Raw genomic sequence first — 24,366 nt, 5'->3', positions numbered from 1 at the left:
TGTGTCAGCTCTGTGTGGCTGCTGCTTGCTTTGTGCTTCCCAGGTGTGAGAGCTGAGGCTTGTCATGACAACCTTGGCTGAGTTTATAGCAGCTATCTTGCTCTGGAATCAATTCCCAGAGTGAAAATTGGTAGAGCTCCTCAAGAAGATGGATGTTATTCAGCGTACATGAAAGACTTGGCATCTTCCCCAGAACAGGAAATCACAGGCTGTCCCATGGTGAGCCTGGCTGAGACCTTAAGTGACTCGGGATTGAGCCCCATGGGACCTGGCAAGGCTTTGCTGAAAGCTGTCATGATGCAGGACCACAGGAGCCATCAAAGTCCCTATCCCACAGGCCCCTGGGAGAAGCAGTGCCTGGGTTCCCAGCTGCCTGGTGCCTATGGCTGGATGATATCCATGGCTTTTCTCCTGGTAGGGTCAGCTGTGAGCCACCATGAGGAATTAGGTGGGGAACTGCTGTTCATCCCAGCCATGACTGAAAGCTTGTGACAACAGGGAAGAAGCCAAACGTGACATCTCCCATCTCTGAGGGCATCTAGATAGAGCTTGGTATGGATGTGAATGTGTAAATGGATTTATGTGTGAACCCTTATCTGAGGACACAACATATTCTGGTGAAATAGAGTTCTGATCCCTTCTGAGCATGTGCAAACAGGGCTTCCTGAGACAACTTCCCACTGGCTTTAAGGATGAGGATGCAAGAAGACAGGGATGCAGGAAGGTCAAACAAGCCTGCAACATCTCCCTTTTTCTCTACTCTCTCTTTCAACCCACCTTTGCTTTCTCTCTTCCCTGCTGTTCCCTGCAGGAGGCTTGTTCACATGGTACGATTCTCTGGAGTTCCGTATCAGCCGTGTGACCGCGGCATCTGTGGAAATTGAGCAGGTCACAGATACAGCCACACATCACTGGTGGGAGGAGTCCATGGCTGTAGGGATACTGATGGACTGTCCTGCAGGAGGCTGCCCATCAGCTTTGTGTTGGCAAAGTGTGCTGCAAACCAGTAAATGCTGCTGAAGCAGAGCAGCTGGTTTTTGTGGGCAGAAGGGCTGTGACCTCTCACAGCCTGCCCTCTCTGGACTTCTCCTCTGTGAGGAGTCTCTGTGAGACTGCTGGGCACGAGCCCTGGGATGTACCTGTGGGTTTTGTGGGGAGATGCTTCAGGGCTTGCTCTGGTTGGGAGCTGAATTTGCTGCCACAGCCCCTGAGTCCACAGGAAAATGTGCCTGTGACCACATGACAGCTCCACTGGCTGTGCTGGGAGTCCATAGCCAGCTGTGCTTCTGAGTCTGTCCAAGTTGGGCTGTGCCAGAGAGGCTGGGCTTGGCAAGGCTGGAGCTGTGCTGATCCATGGCATGCTGCCTTTCTTCTTCTCTGGCATAGCTGCTTCTCATGTGTGGCTTGGCAAATGGTCCTCTCCTCTTCAGTCTCTCATTCAACCCATCCCCACATGGAGCATCCCAAATCCAACCAGCTCAAAAAAATGGCCCTGTTTCCAGACCCCTCCTGCACATTCCCTGCCTTGTACCTGGTGTCTCCTGGGCTCAGGGGCTTTGCTCACTCCCTGGTCACTCACAAGCACCAGCAGGGACTGCCTGACATGCACCAGGGAATGCAGAGAGAAGCATCCTGCACTTGGCCCAGCTGCCTGCTCTCAAAAGCAAAGCCTGGGTCTCCTGCCACATGGTCCCCCACTGCTGATGACAAGGGCTGCTCACCTGAATGTTCATCACTACTGTGGTCATGTGCTTCATCCATGCCTCATTCTGGGTCTGTGTCTCACCTGCTTCCACTTCCTGCAGACAGCTCTGCAGGTGGAGGGTATGGGCATGGGCTGTGAAGGAGGTGGGCTCTGCACTAATGCTGTCCTTTCCTTTTTCCCCAATAGCATGACTACAGTCATTGTCATCCTGGCTGCAGTGATCGTTCTGATCATTGGTTTTGGTGTCTCAGGTATGTGACAGCTCGGATTTCTTACAGTTACTGGTAGGATAATGAACTTCTGCCCTGCCTCTGCCTCTGTGTGTCCATCCTGTGCACAGACTGAGGTGTGATCAAGTGTGGAAGTGCCACCCACCACCCTTTAACAAAGGCTAGGTAGGTGTAGTGATGTGTCAGCTGAAATTTCCTTGGGCTTGGTGCTCCAAACCTACACATAAAGTCCTGCTCATACTCTGCTCATTCTCCCAGAACAGGACGAGATGATGGGATGGTGTTTATTGTGAAATTAGAGAGCATCTGCCAGGATGGGGCACCCTTCCCACGTCCCTCAGAGAAAACAAAAATGTGTTGCTTTGGTGTTAGCCAACATGCCACTTCCTTGGAATGTGCTGAGTGAGGATGGGTAGGGAAGGGCTGCATGGGGAAGAGAGCCTGGCTCTGGGAATTCTCAGGCTCGCAGCTTAGGATTTCAGATGCTCACTTTTCTTAAATGAAAGAAAAATATTTCTTAAATGAAAGAAAAAGATTTCAGTAAGGGGGAAAGAGCTGCTATTTCTCTGACAGCATTATGCCTTCCAATTACATTTATATTGCATAAAGGGAGGTCCTGACTAAGAAAAGACATAAAAATCACACTTTTCTGGCAGCTGCAAAGGGAAAAATTCCTGATGTATATAAGTAAGCAAGAAAATATCACATGAACTCCTCTCAAACAAGTAAGAAGAGCTACTTTTTGAAGCACTCTTTTGCTACAGAAATACTCCTGTGCTTTATCATGGCATACAACCCACTGGAGCTGACCTTTCCTAGCAGCACTGCTAGCTGCTACTGGAGGCCTTGCTGTGTGCCAGTGACTGTTGAGCCTCAGGCTTGGTCCATGACAGCCACAGGGCAGTCTGGCCTTTCTCCAGGCTTGCTGCCTCACCTTTCTCAGCCTCCTTGCTCTCTCCTTGCAGGAAAGCACTCCATCAGTGTGACGGCGCTGACGTCTCCAGGGAACATTGGCCAGCGCAGCATCCTGGGCTGCTCTTTCGAGCCCGACATCCGGATGGACAGCATAGCAATCCAGTGGGCCAAGGAGGGGGTAGCTGGGCTGGTTCATGAGTTTAAGGCTGGGAAGGACCACCTGCAAGAGCAAGATCCGTCATTCCAGGGCCGCACAGCCGTGTTTGCGGACCAGGTGATTGGCGGGAATGCTTCCCTGGAGCTGAGGGATGTGCAGCTCTCTGATGCTGGCACCTACCAGTGCTCTGTCACCACAGCCAGAGGGAGTGGAGCAGCAGTGCTGCAGTACAGGACAGGAGGTGAGGGTTATAAGGAGCAAAATTCTGCTGCAAAACACATGCTAGTGGGGCTTGGTTGAACCTACCTGTGCTTATGATGCTGCTACACCCCTGAGTAGGATATATTTCTGGCTTTGGCAGGGATATTTATGGCCTTAACCCCTCTTTTGACATCCCTTTTCCAGAAAAGGTTATAATCTTGATAACATGGTAGCTTTTTCTCTCTAGAATTAGGATGTATCTCCAGCCAGAAGTGTTGCATAATAAAAATGGCAGTGTATTTAATATATTTTTCTCAGTTTTTCTGAAGTATTAAGTTTTTTAAAATTACTACCAAAGCAACAAACCTCTGATATCATAGTTACCTGAAACATTACATATTTACAAGAGTCGGTCCTCCAGGAGAGGTCTGAAAACCACCAGGTCTTCAGCCTCTTCCAGTGAGATGAATTTAGCTGTAATAAGAAGTCTCCTCCCAAGCAGGCACCTCATGTTGAGACTGATGGATGAACCCCTTGAGGGTCTCCTCCAGACTGCAGTCTTTGCACCCTCCCTCTCATCCCTGTGGCCAAGATTGCTGTCCTACAGCTCAACTTGGGTGAGGAAAAGCCCTCAGACCTCTCCAAGTGAAAGAGGGTTTTGTCTCAAGCCTGTGGGTTGCAAATGTTCTACGAGGCCTTTGTCCCCCATCACTCCTTGAAACCTCGTGGCTCTGCCTACTTTTGTGTTGCTTGATTGGATGTTTAGAGTAATCCACACATAATCCACACAGAAAAGGCACTAGAAAGTATTTGTGAAATGCTTAAGGTGTTTTATTTTCAACACAGCTCTGATACCTGCTCTGTGTGGAAAGACAGACATATTCCTTTTAGCTGATTTACTTTAGCTCATCCTTACATCGGTTCACTTCTAGGTCCTACCACCCACAGCCAAAGATGATGAATACTAAAGGTAGCTGTCCTGTGCTTTGGCTGTGTAAGCCCTCCTTATTCCAGGTCTGCAGGAGATTGCTCAAGAGAGAAAATGGCCTCAAGTTGCACTAGGTGAAGTTTAGATTTAATATTAAGAAAAATTTGCTCATGGAAAGGGTTATCAAGCCCTGCAACAGGCTGCCCAAGGAAGTAATGGAGTTACCTACTATCCCTAGAGATTTAAAACACATGCATTTGTGGTTATGGTACAGTGGTGGACTTAATGATAGGTTAACAGTTGGACTGGATCTTAGAGGTCTCTTCCAACCTTAATGATTCTGCAACTCTGTGAAGCTGTAGGTGCTGGTTAGGCCTCCTTCTTAGTGAGTGGAGAGGGTAAATCATCTTTCCTCCATTATTAAGAATAGCTAAAAGACACTAAAGCTGTGTCATGACCTCAGATCCTGTCAAGCTGGACTGTTATTTCCTAGGAGTCCTTAGATCCTTTGTAGTGATACTCCCACAGCCCAGCCTGTATAGAGCTCTGTCTGAGCCTGGTTTTGGCTTGGCTCCAGGCAGTGCTGTGCTGCTAAGCAGCAAGCAGCCTAGAAGTACCTGTGATTGGTAGATACAATTGGGTATTTCATGTCCAGTTCCTATCACTTGCCTTGTTTTGACTCTCTCCCTGTTTTCCCTCCCACAGCCTTCAGCATCCCCGTGGTGCAGGTGGAGAAGAGCACCCGTGGGGACACGCTGCAGTGCGAAGCCCCACGCTGGTTCCCTCGCCCTGCCATGCGCTGGACAGCCTACGGTGACACTGGGGAGCACCTGCCCCATGCTGCCAACACCAGCTACGAGCTGAACCCCGAAAACACCACTGTGAAGGTGGTTTCCCTCCTGCACAACATCACTGCCAATGCCACCTACATCTGCGTGGTTGAAAACAGCATTGCCAAGGCTATGGTCAATATCAGAGTGACAGGTAGGGTTCAGCAGCACCCCGAGACCATAGGCACGAGGGAGAGGAGAGTTTCAGTAGTGTTCCTGGTGCACCAGGGGGTTCCTGCAGCAGCTGTGTCAGGCAAGGAAAAGACTGAAAGCATGGCTAATCCAAACAGTTCTCTGTCCCTGGGATGAATGAAAGGGTCTGTGTTTGCTCCTGCTATCTCATATGCTTCTCATGGTATTGACTGTCGCCTTGGCTTGGGGACAGGGGACCAGAGAGACACACTTCAAAGGAGTGTATTGCTTGGAATGTTAACCAAAACCAAACCAGCCAACCAAGCCCCACATCTTTTGACATTTTCTTTAGCCAGTTCATCTTAGATCCCATTTGTGTACCAAACCAATAGGCCCCTTTAGCAGTTATTGATGACAATACCTCTGACTCCAGCCCAATCCTTTTATTAAAAAGGCCATTTTACTCACAGAAAATCAATCTTTACAAAGGTTCTAAGTATCATCTGTTCTACATGAGAAGGGCCATAACGCTTCTATAGCCAGGACTTCATTGCAATTGGTCTGCAGTACAAGAAGCAGGGTCAATCTTCATCCATATTCAGAAAAATGGGAAGGAATAAATACACTTTTTTTTTTTTTTTGCCTTTCCTGCTGCATTCCTATTCCGGTAGCCTCTCACAATTCTTTTGCTACAGATTTCAGCACTACAAAGGTGACCAACTTGCAGCTGGTGCACCTTAATGCAGAGTCAGTGTCATCCTCCTTTCCAGCCTGTCACTGGATGCTTCTGCTTCCCTTGTACCTGCTGTCAATATAAAACATCTATAAAGCAATTGGAAACTCTGCTGGACGTGCAGGTAAGCTTGGAAAGTGAAACTTATATACATACAATATATGGAGGCCCTCTTAGGGAATTTGGCTACAGCAGCAGACCTATCTCAAGTCTGCCAGAATGGGAGTGTGTGTCTTTTCCCTCTGCTCATCCTTTCCCCATCCCCACCTTTAGGTGGGACACATGGTTTGTTCCTCTTACAGGCTTCTCCCATCACTTTCTGCAACCACTTGCAGATCATCCTCTTGCACCATCAACTGTCAGCTCTTACTTGTCTCCTCATTTTCTTTCCTGTGCACCCTCTGGACCTGGGCTGCAGTTCATGGCTGCAAGGCAGCACAGGCTTTTTCCTCTCCCTCCCTGCTCACAAGACCTGCTACAGTACAACCCTTCCTTGCTCCTACTTTACTCACACAACTCCACAGTACAGTGTGGTGTCTCCAATAAATACTACAGACACCTTGAACATGGCTAGAGGGAGCTGCCAGCCTGAGCAATTCCCTGCAGACCTGGAATAATGAGGGCTTACACAGCCAAAGCACAGGACAGCTGCCTTAATATTTGTTGGCTTTGGCTTTGGGTGGTAGGACCTGGAGGTGAACTGGTGAAAGGGTGAGCTAAAGGAGATCAGCTAAAAGAAACCTGCCTGTCTTTCCACACAGAACACGTATTACAGCTACATTGATGGCAGAACTCACTTCAGGCTTTCCTCCCTATGGGCTGAGGCTTTAGGAGCTCCTGCTGGTTCCAGAGTACACTGTAGTATAAACTTGAAATTAGCTGATTTTTCCTGTGTTATTATTTCTTACCCACACCAACAACAGGATACTTTGTTTAGCTTCACAAAGAGAACAAGGAATGTGATAAGGAGAATTGCATAAAGGAAAATTTCTGATTGTAGAACAAGATATATTCCCTTTTCTTATCTAACACAGTGACCAGAACTCTGATCATGGGCAGGAGTTCAGACACAAACAGGAAAAGGGTTTCCCACAATACAGCTGAGAACAGCTCCTTCAGAGTACTAAAAGCAAGAAAATCTTAACTCTCCCAAACAGATTTGATTCACCCATCTTTTGTCTTGTGATTCTCTGACTGTACTAATAAAACTGTAAATAAGAGAGGCAGTTAATCTCCTTCATCTTGTTGGAATGCTAAAATCAAACTCACCTGCTGAAAAAGATGTGAATGGCAGAACAGTGATGGGCTGGAAAACTGCCAGCAGGCTTGGAATATCCTGGCAAAGATAAACCACATCTAAAGTCCTGTATGAGGAGTGATGATTGCAGTTGTAATGCAAAATAAAAGAGGAACAGATAAGCAGACAGCAGACAGAAAACTAACATACAGCGTGAGGAGGGAAAGGAGACTAGTAAGATGTTACTGGAAGCTTCAAATTCAGAAGCAGTTATTAAACTCGGATAAAACAATAGAGCTGAATTTTCCCTTTTTGTTTTTTAAATAAGTGTTATCAGGTACTTCCTATCTAATTCTGTCTGCTACTGTGTTACTCGTATTACAGGACTACTTTCAGTTGCACTTTTTAACCAGATTTTATCTTTGTCTTACCACTTACTGTCAACATTTTCCTCAGGTTGAGATAGTTTATTTTGGGGCTTTTTTGGTTTTGTTTTGTTTTCTTTCTGGAAGGTGGAGAGAAGCTTTAGTGAAATCTTTTCTGTTCTGCAGAAAGCACCCAAAGAAAGTAAGGCTGTCACAGCAACATTTGCAAAGACTTTTGCTTTAAGCTATTTTGGCAACTTTTTAGGATGGAGTCTCACAATGTTCCTGAGTGGTGGCATCTATTGGGTCTTCTGCCACTCACACTTTGGTCTCAGAAGTGGACAGCAGGCCTTGAGAGGGAAGATACTTCACTCATGCTCAATAATCTCACTGCCTGTATCACAGCTCAGTGCCTGGCTCTTCTTAACAGCCCCACCTAATGTTCATGCTGCTTCTGATAAACTGCAAAACAATGCCCAAATAATCTTGTCATTTAGCCCCATGATTTAGTCTCCAAACAGCAGCTTACTCACTTCTTTTCTTGAAGGAGGTGCTTTAAAAGTGTAATTTTAATAATTTCAATTAGGTTAAGAAGACCATACCCTGTGAAAACTGTATAATTTTGTTAATGGTCACCATATAGCAAATAAACCTGAATACTAAAATAGATACTAAAACAGATGCAGTGTTCTTTAAGTAATATTTTCATAGCTTTATTTAGTAGATACTACCACACAAAATGCACACACTGTGTGCCCTAGGCCCAAGGCAAGAGCTATCACATAGGAAGCACTGAACATCTCTCTTCCAAAATGTAGCCCAGTGTCATTGGTTGACAATGGCCCACAGTGACCATTCAGGAATTCCACAGTCACAGCAGCTGCTCGACTGCACGCTTCACCCTGTGCTCACAGGCTTGTGTTCCCACTGAAAGGAGAGTAAAAAGTTCCCAACTGCAGTAGGTATTTCCATAATTCTTTTCCCACTGGGAGAGTATTAAGCAGTGGCTCCCACTCAGCAGGAACTGGATGTCCTGCTCATCCTCTGGCTGTTCAGATAGTGTAAGGCATCTCGTCCCACTTCCTCCACCTTCAGGCACAGCAGGGTCAGACGAGGCCCCACTCGTGACACAAACTCCACTTCACCACAGCGAAAATTCCGCAGCTGCAGGGGAGCTGCAGGGGAAGGATACAAGGGGTAACAACTCAGTACAGGGCTCTGGCTCTGCTCTAGCCCATAGCTGCACAAGCTGCTGGGGGAGGGAAGGCCTTGCAGCAGCTGCTTAGCATCTGCTAAACCTCAAAGGACAGCATGATGAAGGACTCCAGGTTGTAGGCAGAGGAATGCCTTTTGCCAGCATCCCTCCAGCCTGCAGGAAACAGACATTCTACACTGTGAAATGCTGTGAACTACGTGCTCACAGAGCTGATGCACTGAGCTTTGTATCCTCTATCAGTACCAGCAACCTGTCTTTACAGACTGTACATGACAGCCAGAAAGTCTCCACTGCAGAGCATCCTCTGGTGAGCTTAGCAAATCAACCCCTGCAGCACCTACACTCAAACTTAAGCTATATGTGTGTGCAGTGTGAAGAACTGGCGTGAAGAATGTCCCCTTAATACAGCAACTGCACAGTTGTGGCAGCACGAGCTCAGACCTCAGCACTCATGAATTCAAAACACTTCAGTGCTGATTTACAGGTGAGGATTTTCAGGTGTGCTATTGACTCTACATGCTGTCCTATCTAATGTCAAAACCCATTTGATTTGAGAGGTCTGCACAGTAACTCTGGCTGATCAAACTCCTGTCTAGGAGGACTAGGATCTTTCTCAAAAACAGTTTTATGTTTCTGTGTGAAGTAGAAAAAATTATCCTATGTTGTTTTAGGAATTTCCATAATATTATTTCTCTATTTTTATAGCCATTAATCTAAGACACAACTTAGTTCTACACTATATAATACAAAATTCCAGGAAAATCCTTCAAAGATCTTGCTTTGATGGACAGTGAAGGCACCTTTCCTTCCCCAGCCTGGTGAGATGCCCTCCTCCCTTCCTTCCCACACTAAATATTAGAAAAGCCAGCAGTATTTGCTTACCAGGCTGCAGGATCTTGGAGGGCTTCCTGTCTATGCTGAAATCCAACAGGATAGGACGACATATGAGAGGACTTTTGCACAGACTCCTTAGGTAACAAGCAACAACATCCTCAGGCTCCTCCAGACACTGAGGAAGGAAAGAGTGTGTTGCCAGGGAGTATTCAGTGGGAGGCAGGGAGGCTCTGGAACAGCCAGACCAAAGGGAAATCCTGTCCAGCCAAGACTTGAGCTCATCAGGCTTCAATTGCTGCTGGAATAACCCACTCACCCCTGTTCCAGGAGCTTCTCCGTGCTGAATGAACACGCTGCCCCTGCTCTGCACACAGTTCTGCACAGCTTCCCACTCAAGAAGGCTCAGGCCCAGCATTGTTGCCACATGTTCATTCCTGCACAGCACCACAGCTTCACCTGTTCCATCCTCCACCACCACCCTGTGCAGAGAGCAGGCAGGCTGGGATCAGGAGGGGCAGGACAAGGGTCACACCCCAGACAACAGATCTCAGTAAAGTTTGTGCACATCCCAGAAGATGTGATAACTCCATCTTTGCTGTTCTGTCCACATCCCATCCTTGATATTATTTTCCCCCTCCTGTTTGTGGTGTAATTTGTTCCCTCCTCCCCCCTCTTCCCACACCCAATCCCTACAGCTCTTACCTTGCGCTGGCTTGCCTCACTCCTGTTTGTGATGGACATGGAGGATTGTGTCGGGTGCACCTCCCCTGAAGGAAGAACAAAGCTACAGCTAGGTATGGGTGTGAGTGAGAAGGGGAAGGGTCACTGCTTATTTTAATCCTTCTCTAATTAAGTATGCAAAAGTGTAAAGAATTTCACTGTGTTTCCAATGAGTGCCTTGGGAAAAGTCACTTTGCTGCAAGGTGCTGATCTCCAATAGCAGTGAACATGGAAGGAGGAGAGAATTAGCAGAGTAGGATTGTCCTCTTCAGTGTCCTCACTTCACCCCCAGTCCTAGCTGCCAGACTGCCTGGCATCAGATACTTACTTCTAATCACTTAGGCCCCTTTCTAATATGCAAGTCCTTCTCAGACACTGGAAAAAGGGCTTCCAATTGAAATAGGAACCCTCACTTCTTTTACATGGTAGCAAAGGATGTATGAGAGTAAAAAATCTGCAAGACCTCTCACAAATGATGTTTGTGGAAGCTTAAATACCTCTTTGAAGATGCAGCTGCAAAGTGAACAAATCCATTGCAGGCACACAGTCAGTACACAGGACAAGTGGCATAAAATCCGGGCCTGGGCCAAATTTTGTAGCTGAGGTTTCAAGCTGGATAGAAACACTAAGGAGGGGGATGAGGCTTCTCCTGCAGGACTAGAAGAAATAGGAATTTGAGAAGCTTGGGACATAGAAGCCTTTCTTTGGACACTGTAACATGAGAATAGACCCAACACTTACCTAGAAGGAAAAGGTAGGTGAGAAACTGGCAGAGATATGATGCTCACACAGCTGGAGGCAATGTATGTGCAATAAACATTATGGAATCTGCAATATGAAAAAGCAGATGTCAGAGAGAGATCACAGAAACCAAACATCAAGTTTTCTTGGGATGGCTGGGCTGATCTTCATTTCTAACATGGTAGGAAAATAACTTATGGGAAGGGATTGTGAGAGATGAAGGTTTGAACAAGGGATGAGGAAAGTCCACATGGGAGGTCAGATTAAGAGATGGTTTCAAAGACAGTAAGAGAGGTCAGGGCTCTAAAGACAGGAGCACCTTGAGATCTTGCGTTCCAAGTTCTGGAAGAGGACCTTGGCTCCAGGGAGCAAACCCCGGAGATGCTGCAGGTAGGTGGCAGTAATGTAAATGTCCATCACAACAGGGGAGCCTGGAGCAGCAGAGACGCTGAGCTTTACACTGTGATCCGCTGAGAGCAGAGTCCCTGAGGAGGCACAGAACCACACAGACCATGAGCTCTCTCACACAGGCAGCATGCCCTGTCACTGAGCTGGGCCTGCTAGAGGGGCTCTTCCTCCCATCACGATGAGGCTGTCACTGTTGCACCTCTCAGGCTTTCTGGATACTGCATTCCCGTTCCCATCTCCACATACATAGTGTGCAGTTTCCAAGCCCTTTAACATGCAACAGGATGCAGCATCCTGGCATACTTCCACTATTCCCAGACACAGCAGCACACTTAGCCAAGTGCGTCGGGTCTCTGAAACAGAAACAATCAAGAACCAATGTGCTGCTTCTCAATAGGCTCAACATAATCTTACCTATCTGCTTTGGATGGCCAGGTGGCTTCTCATTCTTGGGAGAGGCACACAAGGTCCTCTCCACGATCTCACCACAAAAAGAAACAAGGGAACCTGTGAAACTGAGAGTAGACCAGGATTTTTGTCCTGCCTGAAGACAAAGGGAGTGGAAGAAAGCCTGACTTCAAGATTGCTACAAAGTGGAGTACTGTTGGTTAAGCCCATTTCTGGGGAACCTGCCCTTGAGCACCTGAACTACTAGACTGAGGACAGCTTGCTGCAGCCTACCCTAACCTTCCCAGGGGCAAGAGGCCCCTTTACCTTGCTTTCTGCTGCTTCAGGTCCAGCAGTGAAGATGAAGCATAAGGCATTACAGCCTTTCTATCTGATAAACTTCTAACTGTTTTTCTGAATTAGAGGAAGAAGCCAAGCAAAGAAAACAGTTTTTCATAAAGCACTGGTGAAAACTCCAGTGTGCATGCATATCACCCCAGATTAACCATGCTTAGAACAGAAAAGCTTCAAACCTTCTAACTTTCTAACCTTATATTACTTAGTATTTGTAGTATTTAGCAAGGTATGCTAAAAAATCTGAAACAAAAAAACCCCAAAAATATACATTCAGTCTGATTTTCCCTGCTCTGCTTGTTTCCACTTCTGACAGGAATTTGGCAGAGACCTCTGGGACTTAGTCCACAACAGCAGTAGCTGAACCATTTTCTAGACAGCATTTTGCAGTTTTGTCACCTACAATCCCTTTAGCTTCAAAAACCAGGGTGGGAGAAGTCTGAACTACTTGCACACGGGTTTCCCTAACCATATTCCTAGGATGGAGATTTCATCACAGTTTAATATAGCACTTCCCAATAAAAATTACCACAGAGCCATTCCCTAAGACACAATTGCTTATAATTTGGAGCAGATCAACATACCTGCTGCTAAGCACTTCTGGAATGGAGGCAATTCTCTGGTCCATGCCTGTCTGCACTGACAGGGCTGTCACCTAGAAGTGAGTGGGACACAGCCTCAGATAAGTTGCAGTTTACAGGCATCCCCAGCCAGAGCAGAAAAGACAAGCTCTGCATGCTCAGAGCTAAGTCAAGCAACTCATGCTTCATCTCCAGATGAATTCTGAAGCAGGAAAATGTGAAGCCCAGCAGCAGCCTCTGATGGAACTTGGAGCAGAATAATCTCATCAGAAGATACTCTGTATTGATAATTTTTAGCTAGTTCTGGAGAGACCTACAATTAGCCTGTGAAAGCCCTGCACAATAAGGCACTTGCATACCTGGTGCTCAGGCAGACAGGAGATCCAAGTCTCATGCTCTAAGTGCCAGCTATCTTGGACAAGCAGGCACAGGGGGCAGGATGGCCTGCTCGGGAATGCTGCTGGCAAATGTGGAGAACAGAGCTTGTAGAACACTTCCAAGTCCTGAAATAAGAGTGATAAGGCAAGACAGAAGACTATTAGAAGGAAGGAGATTAAAGTTCAATAGGGAAAAAGTAAAGAATAATGTTTCACAAAAGAAAAAAAAAATCCACTGAACTCAGAGCTCTGAGAATTTTAATCAAATACAGAACAAAAGCAGTTTCTTGGAAAGACAGAAGGAAATTCCAAACCTTGAAAACAGCTTAGTCACCCTCTGACTCCTTGACTCCCACATGCAGTTCAGCAAAAGTCTCCAAGAGAACAGCATGACAACTTCTCCCTTACCGAGCAGCAGGGCACAGTGAAGCGATACAGCCCATCCACGTGCAGGAATGGAAACCATCGCAGAGACTTCCCCATAAACAGCAGTAGTGCCTGGTGGGGGAAGGGATCAGAGAGAGAGAGAAGGTCATGAGAACTCTTAGGTATGGAATGAAAACTACAGTAAAAAGAGAGCAAGCCCAGCCCAGAGGATGTCTTGATTGAGAAGTAAGGTTAGCACCACCAGGAGTAAGAGAAGGCAGATGCATTTACAGGAAGGTGACAGAGAGGAGATGGAACTTGCTTGGGGTGCAAGAAGGAATTTGCTGGCACAAACACACAAAGACACCCAACAAAAAAAATCACTTTCCCATTGACACTAAATTACCACACAGGCTCACTTGAGAGGAGCCAGCAGCCAGACTTAACAAACCACACCCCAAAGCTGCCTCACTTCTTGCTGTGTCACACCCTCTTTTCCATCACAGCCAGTCTCTTCCAGCTCTGATAGATTCCCAATTTCTCCGGGGTGGCTCCAGAGCTGTGGTCTGCCCAGCCATTGCACTGTGGCTTGGAAGCTGTGCTGCAGCTCATGTGCTTCTTTATCTTCTTCTGCAGGCAGTTGGTAATTGCGTGACATGAGACCCTCTTTCTGGGTAACCAAGAACAGCTGAGATACACAGCTCGTTGTTCTGGTGCTGCTCTGGCTCCCCTTACAGGTCTCATCTCTGCCAGCATCTGCCTTGGGATCCTCCAATTTCAGCTTTTTTGCCTCTGGGGTTTCCAGCTCAGATGTTGTGCTGCCAACTTCCTTATTCCTCAAAGAGGAGCTGCTTCCACTCCTAAGGCATTTCTGGATTTGTCCTTCAGCAGCATGGAGAACCTGAACATCCTCCAAGTAGAACTGCACATAGACACTGAAATGACAAATGGTAACAGTGAAGCTCCCTGTTCCTGACACGTGGCTATCCTAAACACTTATCTGGGAAAAACACACCTGGTGAGTGCCCCCCAGGTACTCAGCAGGAGCAGTGGGAAAGAGTGAAGTGGAGGGCCACTCCTGGCTGCAAGTATTCTGAACAAAATGGAGATGGTGGCTTTGTTGCTGAGAAAGACCTCATTTTATGCAAACAGCAAAGAACAGGTGCTTTGGCACTGAAATACTATGTTGGTAAGAAGGCTTACCATAGTTCAAAATACTCATGGAACCGGAAAGTGATGATTTTACCTGCACACTGAATAAAGAGACTCACCTATTTTTTTTCTCTCTCACATGCTCCAGATTTTCCAGGTGTTCCCAGGAGGGAAAATCAGTCTTAAGGAATCTTTCCACTACAAGCTGGTAGTTTTCCACCTTCAAGAGTGATCCTGCAAACGCATCAAATAAAAGAGCTGAACTAAATAAAAAGAGAGTAAGGTCAATATCCTCATTTTAAAGTCACGAGGTCAGAACTCTAATACAGTTTAGTGGGACATACCTATAAGAGCCGTTTGGGCAAAGGGGCTACCATCCTTATGGGAGATCACACAGCGAAGGGCGCTGCTCTTGTCCTGCAACTGGAGGGAGCTGCTCCTGGAGGAGACCCTCAGCACACCAAGGAGTATCTACAACAGAAAGGAAGCTGCAAAGAGCATCAAACAATTCCTATCCTTGAAAGTCAAAAATCAAAGTGTGTGTAGCAGCAGCTCAAAGTCAGTCTGTTTTCAACATGCTACAGTGAGAAAAGCAGTGTCATTCCTAACAGGAGGAAGAGGCATGCACTGGACAAGGTGCTGGAAGGCATGGTGAGAAGGAGGAGCTCCCAAGGCACAGACAGGAAAGAGAAGGAGGCAGATACCAGTTGGGGCTGGAAAGTTTCTGCTGAGAGTGTGCAGTAGGACCAGGCCAGTCTGCGATTCAGCTCCTGGGTGCCCATATGCTGTGCCTCCAAGGGGGAAAGCAACTGTGATGGACTGAAGCCTTCCCAGCTCTTCTGTTCTGCCACACGGCAAAATGCAGACAGAGATGGGGCCTGGCATGGAGGGTTCAGAGTCAAATACTGTGAAAAAATGAGAGAAGGAATGAATCAACTGAGTTTCTTCCCATCAGACAAACAGGAAACAGCTCAAAAAACATTTACTCACTTTCTGCAGGGGACACTGGTGTATTTTTGATAAAATTTCATTATAAATATCTCTTGCTTCTTCTCTGTTTGGCATCATAGCTTGCAGAAGGGGGACAAGGAACTTTTCAGCAGCTCCAGGGTTTTGGTGTGTAGAGCTAAGCAGTCGACGGCGCCCAAAGAAACACGAAAATCTGAAAAAAGTTATAACCATTAAGAGTCCTTGCATTTTAGTGAGTCTTGCATCTAAGTCAGGGACTCCTTCTGCTTGTTTTGAGTATGTTGTATAGAACAAGAACTAAAGAGATCACAAAAACCATGAAATGATTAAAAAACAGAGCATTTAAAGCCAATGCCAACTATACTGGGCAGACAAGGAACAGGAAAATCCACAGAAATGGACAGACTGGCAAAATCTCAAAACTCCAATGGCCAGAGAAACAAACAATATGAGGATAATCTTGCTCTAAGCCACATAAATAGATTTTCATGCCTTTTGGTTGGGCGTGATATGGTTACTCATCTTAGGTACACTTGGTTTTTTTCACAGAATGCAAAAAACACAAGTCAGAAACAAACACAGACTATTCTTATTCCAGTATTTCCCTCATGTAGAATTAATTTCATAAATTTAGCTTACTTCTTTTGAATGGCTGGAAGTGATCACACTGCCAACCAAAACATGACAGAAAGTGAACTCAAATGAAAAGAAATAGCTCTCACTGGAACAATTTCTAAGCAGTACCAGGACTGAGCAATCACATTTAAAGAAAGTGGAAAAGATAATAAAACCTAAAACTTATAGCTAGTATAACTCCCAAGGCAAAACTGAAACTGTTTTATTGGTAGCATGTCAAAATTCCACAGTGCCAATAAAGCACAGGAACACTGAGCATTCTATAACCTGCTACTTGACTGAGAGTATATACTTTAAAGTGCAAGGCAGCAGTCACAGTGATCAACCATAACTGCTTCAGAACAAACACAAGTATTTTTACTAACAGAAGCAAGAATTAAACCCAGAAACTGGCCCACAGCTGTCCTGCAAAGAGAGTGCAGCGTCAGGGAGAGCAGGAGGCCATCTGGAAGACTTGGAGATAAGCATGAGTGGGAAACTCTGCCAAGAGAGATTCTAAAACAAATTATCACATTCCTGACAACACTCAGAATATCTCAAAGTGATATGGTGAGCAGCTGCTGCTGCTTCTGTGCACAGTCAGGACACAAGAGCCTTTATATCAGTTATGATCTAGTTGTAGCACCAGTTTCCAGCTTCAGCCTGAGTGCCCATCTCGATCTGCCAAACAAACCCCATTGGCAAGCAGACACCCCAAAGGTGCTTCTGTATTTTGGAACAAAGCATTCCAGGCAGGATTATGTGAGTGCAATGTTCCAAAGCACTGCAGCTTCCCAAGACCTTTATCTCACCTGCACTTGAAAAATGCACCAGCTTTTCTCATAAGAGCAACTGCAAGGTAACAAGCAACTGGACATGATGTGAAGTCTGGATAAATAGCTTACTTAGGCCAAAAAAACAAAAGCAATTGCTGCTTGTAGTATCCAAGCAGAGTAATTTTGTGAGCCTTTGGTCTAGAAGACACCCAGGTAACCTACAACGTACATTCAGGCATAGCCTGACTTCAGAAGAATTGTCCTCACCTCTCCTCAAAGGTCTCCAGGAGGCTCACCAGCCAGAGGTACAGCGGCATTCCCAGATTGAAGTGGAAGAGCAGCTGTAAGTAGAGATTTCCTGAAGAGGCCAGGGGCTGGTAGGGGGTGCTGAGCCTTGAGAAACTCTTCAGCACAACCATGCTGTTCAGGCAAGCACCAAGTACAGTGAAAGGGAAGGACGCCAGAGGTTTCTGCAGGAGGTGGACGTCGATGAGCTGGGATACACAGAGTGTAAGAGAAGACACAGCCAGTCTGCCACCACTTCCCAAAAGTGTTGTTACTCCACCTTAAATCCTTTCTCACTCTACTGGATTGTCTATAATCAGGCCTGAGGCACTGAGCACAGTTTTGGGAGGAATCAGGTAATAATTATATCAACTCTCATGATTGAGTCTAGGCAGTAAGATCTCCAGTTTTGTTCCAGATACTTGCTGAAATAACTCCTATGTTCCCACAGCCTTCTCTTGACCCATACACTCACAACCCATCCCCAGGGCCTCAGTCTTTTCCACTGAATACTTCATGACCTTGCAAATCTCAGCTTACCTCCAGACAGGCTCCTGGTCGGAGTCCCCGTGCAAGGTTCAGCAGAGGCTGGTAAGCAAGGCACAAGCAGACTTGGTTATCCAGTAAAAAGAGACCAGCTTGGACATTGAGTATTTTGGTGACAAATCCCTAAACAGAAAGCAAACAGAAAGTAAGAGGACTGTAGAGAGTCACAAGGCTCTCTCACGGGCCTGAGCAATAAGAAAATAAACTCATGATGAAAATAATGGTCCTTGCAGGCCAGGAGCTGAAACCCCAGTGCATGAGTGGGTGAAGGCTAAGCCTATGAATCCTTACCACATAGGAGATGATCTTGGACTCTTTGGTTGGTCTTGGCCTCTCCTCTTCAGCCCCCAGCTGCAAGGAGCAACTGAGCTGTTCAGCAGTCTCAAGGGAAGAAGACTGAGTGGATTCTCCTTGTGAAGCACTGTTCAGTGGCTGCTCTCTCACCTGCTCTGCACAGCAGGGCAGAAGGCAAGAAGAAACACTGGTGACAAACATTGTTTGTCCAGATTTCTTCAGGTTGGACATACTCAGGCCTGTGATTGTGTATCTCTGACCCAGCTGGAAGACACGATGCCACAACAGCTGGCTGGGTTTCTAGAGCAGAGAAACAAAAAGCAACATCAGCATCAACTCCAGTGAAAAAAATTCTTCCTGACTTAAATAATCCCACCCAAAAAACCCTTTTCCACCCAGAGGATTGCCTCACACTCTTAGCAAAAGGACTGTATCTGTAAGACATTCAGGGACACAGCAACTGCATGAGGGAGAAGGACTGTATTTCAGCAGGGCACAGAACTAGACTTCATACATACCAAGACTAGTACACACTGGGTGCAATTAAAAAGATATCACCAGTAAAAGGAAGAATAAATCAAACTAGGAAACCAATGGCAAGATTCAAAGGATTAATCAGCTAGCACATACACAGATCCAGACTGAATTTGTGAGCAAAATTCCAAGGACTTACTTGCACCAGCACAGGGACACAAACAGCAGAGGCAAAGCACTTCAGAAACAGAAAGAAGAATGTCTTGTGGTGAATACGAAGGAGAGGCCCGAGTCTGGTCAATTCCCCTGCTACAGTAAGCTTTGATCTTCTCTTACATTGAATCCTAGAGGGCAATTGAAGAGGCAACTGAAATCAGAGATGAAAGAAAGCTCAAAAGTATCCCAAAAGCAAAATAAACAGATATGTACCATGTACTTTTTGGGAATAAAAGATCCAACAAAGCAATATGGTCAATCTCTCAGAGAGGTTTTCAAAACAATATTTGGCTACAAAATTTGTACTTTATTTTTTTTATACTAAATCCTTTTGAAATTTTAGTACTTGAAGACAGAAAGAACAGAATAACAAATTCACACACTCCATGATAACAGCCAGCTTGCAAAAGGCTTTACCACAAACAAGAAACTAATTGTTGGTCTAAAGGAGAAGAAAAAAGTCACAAGTAATTCTTCTGCAGAAAACAGCACTTGGATTTGTATGTCCATGGAACATGACACTGTGGAAGCTGTAAGTCTATAAACAAGGGACCTGAAAGCAACAATGGACTCTTTCTAACAAACTTGACACAAAGACCAGCAAAACTGAAAGCAGATGAGAGGCAAGAGAGATGAAGTTTCTTGAGTGCATTCTGTTTGCAGTTTCAAACCTATGTTTCAAAAGATTAAAAAATATTTCCATTTTTTCAATTTAATTTCAAAAAAATTTATGCTTGAAATTTTCATTTCAACTCCTACTGGACCTGAATATAACCATCCCACTTACTCAGAACAAAACCAGTCTTGATTCCAAAACATCTAAACAATTATCTAACTTTATGACTTAAAAAAAAACCCAACCAGTAGTAGACACACAGTAGTACCAGCACCTCACTGTAAGATTTTAGTTGTAATATGGAAAATTGGTCAGATATCAGTCAATAACAAAGGAGCTTTATGTTAAAAGCCTGAAAACATACACTGAAATATGGAAACAGTTTTCTTGTTTAGAAAGGTCCCTTGAGCTAAATCAAACACTTAAGCTTAAAATTACTTTCTTAGAAGCAGATAAACCAAATAAAACCAAAAAATAACTAAAGAGAAATGAAAGCAACATGGCTAGCGACATATTATTGTAATTAAATTACACCAAGAATTCTCTACTCAAGAAAATGAAACATGATCTTATCAAGTTTAAATAATCAACTTATTAGATTTGCAATTCCATTAGCTCATTTTCATATTCTGTAAACTAAAAGACAGGTACTTCTACCAGTTGACATTTCACTAGCACTTTTATCTCAGTAATCAGATAAGAATTTGACCAGTGGCACATGTTAACATCATAATAAAATACAGGATTACTTTCAAGTATACTTTTGGTTCACTGTAAGATTAAAAAAAAAAAAAAAGAAAAAAAAAGTTTTGCTAATCAAAAGAGTGAATTTTAGCCTCAAAGGCAGGATCAACACTGCCAGAATCAGTGGAATCAACAGTGGTATAATATTCCTTGTACAATCTGAAATTACATCTAGAAATACTTAAAACTCATCCATTTTTTTTCAAATTAAGAATAAAAACTTCCAATAAACTCCTGGAAAACAGATAATTAAAGAAAAGTGGTTTTGTTGTATAACTTTGAATTCCATCACTCGCTGCTATGCTTCCATGTGGGACAGAAATAGAATTTGTCTCTTTCTAAGCCAAGTGCTCTTCTTGTTACCTGCCAAGCCAGAGCAACACTGCTGTGAGGAGCTGGGCATGGTAGATGTTTACCTGGAGGTAAGCAGTGGCTCAGCTGACACTGGGGAGGTGACTGGAATGCTGTGAAGTACTTTCTTGGGGGCATTCACTGGCACTGGATCCACCAGGATTTCCAAGTACCCTGCTGCACTCTGGTCTGTCTGTGGTATATATGACCAGCTTGGGAAGACAAACAGTGACTCCAACCACTCCAGATCAAAGTGCAAGAGCTAAACCAAAAGATAATGAGATTGAAGCTTGAGATGAGTTTCAATTTGTTTTCTCAGCACTACTTACAGTGTTCATTACCAATACACCCTTGCATGTGCATCACAAACTCTTCTCCTACTGCCAGGTTTCATCACTAAACGAGAACAGTGTTTTCTGCCCACTCTCTTACCTTGCATGGAGAACTTCTGTCCTTGCAGATGCAAATCTGACACAGACTTGCTGAACTCTACAGCTAGAACTTCCTGTTTATAGTCACAACCTCACAGAAAGGTGGTAATTAACTAAATGAAAGGCTTAGTTATTTTCAGACTTCTTTTCTAAAATTCTTGCCTGCTTTCTTTTGCTCCTGTGTTTTCAGTTAGAAGTTCTTACCAATACAACTTTTTCCCAGACTTTGTCTCACTGGAAAGCACAACTTCAGTGCTCTGTCACCACCACTCTAGGGGCTATTTGTTATCTTGACTCCACTTGCAATTACCTTCAGGAGGCTTTTAAGTCAACTGTCACGCAAGCTATATTTCCTGAAAGCATCTCACCAATGCATCGCTGATCATGTAGTACAACTCTCCAGAAAGTTATTTCTGCTCCACTAATTGGAATTCAGCAGAAGTTTCCCAGGCCACCTTGTACTGTGGTGAACAGAATAGAACTGTACTGGCTGTCTCTTTTTTCCATGCCAGTACATTCAGAATTTCTTCTCCTAGCAAAGGCACATTTCACATGTTGTATCCTCTGCCCAGGATGTCAGCTTGCTGTTTTCCTGTCTGTTACAGAGCCATGTTATTTCCTTCACTAGACTCTGGCAGAACAGCTGAAGCCCCTGGTGGTTTGTGGAACTGCCCCAGTAGTGGGAATAAACACAGAACCCCTCAGTATGACTGAGGACATACCTCACATGGAATTATCCCAGTATTGTCCTTCACATACAGGCAACCATCTACCACCTCTTCTTTGTTTTCTTGCCTTCCGTCTGCTAAATAGCCAACCAGGATCAGGTAAGTCCTTGGCAAAGTGCACTGCACGGGTAAAGCACCTTGTCCTTGATGAGACCATTCCTTAAATTCATTGGTGCTCCAGCTCAGGTGGCTGCAGCATGGTATCTGCTGCTGATGCTTCAGGTCAGAGATGGAGATGAAACTAGAAAAAAAGAAAGAAATAAAAAAAGAAAAAAGCAAGAATATAGCAGGATGTATGAAGAACTCTGTTTGCAAAGTACCCTAATATCAACACTGAAAGAGCCAACACAAACTGTTCTCCAGCCTGTGATTTTGTTACTCGTTTCCAATGAGCTTCACTGACAATTTTAGGTTGTGAAACTGGAGCTCTAGTCACAATACCTACTTGCTCAGTAGCAGGACATAATCAAATTCAAAGGATGTGAATTTGAAGAGTTTCACTTGATTAGTCAGGGATCAAAAGTTCAAAGCAAGAAACTAGTCCAGATGAATGATGGGTCTCAATCAGCAGTGAACAGTAATTAGATATAGAAAATTAACCAGAAGACATAAATTTACGCAGGTACTTATGCTGTGCATTTTGCAGTAAAATGAACAGGGGATTAGTTGAAAATTCTATTAGCCGAAACTGGTGCATCTTCAGAGACAGAGCACCAGCAGGAATAATACTGATACCTATGATCCACAAAAGCACAGTGCTGCTTGTGTTTTTGTCAAATGTGCTGAGTGCTTTTCAGGAGAAACCAGAACTACAGCAGGACCCTGGCTCATGGTGATCACATACAGAAGCAGACTCCCTCCGCATACTCTAGAGCTTGGTGGTTAGCTGTGGATGTAGCACACTGCACACAATCAGACCACTGGCCTCACAGAAGATAAATGCAAAGTACCTTCAACTCTTCTATATAGAGTCTCCTGAGTATGAACCAAAATCAGGTTTAAATACCATAAATACGCAGGAAAAAATATGGCTTAAATGAGCTAAGTTTAGCTGGTGTGAAAGATCAACAACCTACATTTGTTAACTATTAGTAAAAGGTCACAAATCCCTAATCAATTCCAGCTGACCTTTTCTCCCAAAAACTGGTTGTACCAGAGATTTTAATTCTTCCACAGGTTGGAACAAGAAACAGATCCAGACAAGCCAAACTTTCCAATATGGACATCTCTCAACGAGCTGCGTATTTTCCATGATAATGAGCACCCAAAAGCCTTTTATCAACTGAAATGTGGGCCATGTTATCCTAGATCCCCCTTTTTGAGAGCGCACACTCGAACGCTGAGCTCAGTTGGCCAAGAAGCTCGGACACCAGGCACATCCTCCCGTGCGGGCCCGCAGGATCCAGCCGGGGAGCTGCCGTGCCGAGGCCAAAGAAACGCGTGCATCGCCAGCATCCCCCCACAGCCGGCATCCGGGGCGGGCCGAGCCGTGCCGAGCTCCCGGGAGGGCCCCGCTGTCACCTGTAGCCGAGCGGCAGCGTCCCGCCGCCGGCGCTCCGCAGGCACCGCAGCACCGCCTCCAGCGCCGCTGGCTCCCGCCCGTCCGGCCCCGGGAGCGCCCGGCGAGCGAAGTCCCGAGCCGCCTGCAGCCAGCGCTGCTCCTGCGGGGGGAAAGGAGGGAAGCGGGGTCTGAGCGCCGGCGGCGCGGAGGGCGCGGAGCCGCCCGGGCCCCTCACTCACCGCCGCGCCGGGCGCCGCCATGACAGCGCGCGGGGCCGCGCCGTTGCCGCGGCGACGGGAAGCGCGCGCGAGCCGCCGGGAGCGCCGCGCGCGCGCCGGACTCCGCCCCCTGCCCTCCCTCCGCCCAATCGCCGCCGCTCCCCGGCTGGCCCCGCCCCTTCCGCGCGGGACGGCGAGGAGCGGGAGCGGGACCGTGTGGGATGGGCCCGGCGGTGGGATGGGCCCGGCGGTGGGATGGGCCCGGCGGTGCCGGGCGCCCAGCGCCGCTCGATCGCTCCCTTCCGCCCGTGGGCACGGCAGGGAGAATAATAAAGCGAAAGCTTCACGATTTCAGACAGGGAGATCACAAATCGGTTGCCGTCACCGGCAAAGCAGGCTCAGCTTGGGGATAGTGATTGAATTTACTACGGACAAAATCAGAGCAGGATAATGAGAAATAAATCTCAAAGCCACCTTTCCCCTTGCGACCCTCCCGCCCCACAGCGGCGCAGGGAGAGAGAATGGAGGTTGCGGCCAGCTCGTCACGCGTTGTTTCTGCCGCTGCTCGGGGAGGGAGACGGGTCCTGCCCCGCTGCTCCGGCCCGTCCCTCCCACGCCTTCCCCAGGGCGAGCCTTCGGCAAGGGCAACGGAGCTGCTCCAGCGCCACCCGCTCTTCCGCGGGTGCGCTCCTGCAGGAACAGCCTGCTCCAGCGAGAGTGCCCACAGGATCACAAATCCCACCAGGCAACCCGCTCCAGTGTGGGCTCCTCGCTCCAGGGGTCTGCAGGTCCCTGCTCCAGCACAGGCTTCCCACGGAGCCAAAGCTTCTTTCAAGCATCACCTGTTCCAGCATGGGGCTCCGCCATGGTTACAACAGGATCTCTGCATCCCTATGGACCCCCATGGGCTGTAGGGGGATACCCTTCTTCACCATGGTCTTCATCGTGACTGCAAGGGAATGGGGCTCCTCCATGGTTACAACAGGATCTCTGCATCCCTATGGACCCCCATGGGCTGTAGGGGGATACCCTT

At 46.3% G+C, this 24,366-nt stretch overlaps 2 protein-coding genes across 2 annotated transcripts; one reads left to right on the top strand and one right to left on the bottom strand.

The window, feature by feature from the left end:
• The first annotated feature begins 1,889 nt into the window (after positions 1–1,889).
• Positions 1,890–6,100, top strand: VTCN1 (V-set domain containing T cell activation inhibitor 1). The gene is made up of 4 exons (XM_077790767.1): positions 1,890–1,956; positions 2,901–3,248; positions 4,842–5,120; positions 5,794–6,100. The coding sequence occupies exons 1-4, from the start codon at positions 1,893–1,895 to the stop codon at positions 5,913–5,915; spliced, it is 813 nt and encodes a 270-aa protein (XP_077646893.1). The 5' UTR covers positions 1,890–1,892; the 3' UTR covers positions 5,916–6,100.
• A 2,014-nt stretch (positions 6,101–8,114) lies between these two features.
• CTC1 (CST telomere replication complex component 1) lies at positions 8,115–23,375 on the bottom strand. The gene is made up of 24 exons (XM_031505505.2): positions 23,355–23,375; positions 23,136–23,275; positions 21,609–21,855; positions 20,521–20,717; positions 18,728–18,872; positions 18,052–18,354; positions 17,755–17,883; positions 17,197–17,423; positions 15,560–15,731; positions 15,274–15,474; positions 14,914–15,040; positions 14,689–14,803; positions 13,890–14,352; positions 13,460–13,549; positions 13,034–13,177; positions 12,678–12,748; positions 11,767–11,867; positions 11,264–11,429; positions 10,945–11,031; positions 10,701–10,860; positions 10,186–10,250; positions 9,800–9,962; positions 9,532–9,658; positions 8,115–8,608 (listed from the first exon to the last, which is right to left on the bottom strand). Exons 1-24 carry the CDS (start codon positions 23,373–23,375, stop codon positions 8,448–8,450), a joined length of 3,822 nt encoding a protein of 1,273 aa, XP_031361365.2. The 3' UTR covers positions 8,115–8,447.
• Between the last annotated feature and the right edge of the window lie 991 nt (positions 23,376–24,366).

This window comes from Lonchura striata, chromosome 2, assembly GCF_046129695.1.
Source record: "Lonchura striata isolate bLonStr1 chromosome 2, bLonStr1.mat, whole genome shotgun sequence".
Taxonomy (NCBI): domain Eukaryota; kingdom Metazoa; phylum Chordata; class Aves; order Passeriformes; family Estrildidae; genus Lonchura; species Lonchura striata.
Note: the sequence above shows the minus strand (reverse complement) of the source record. Positions and strands in the feature narration are given on the sequence as shown.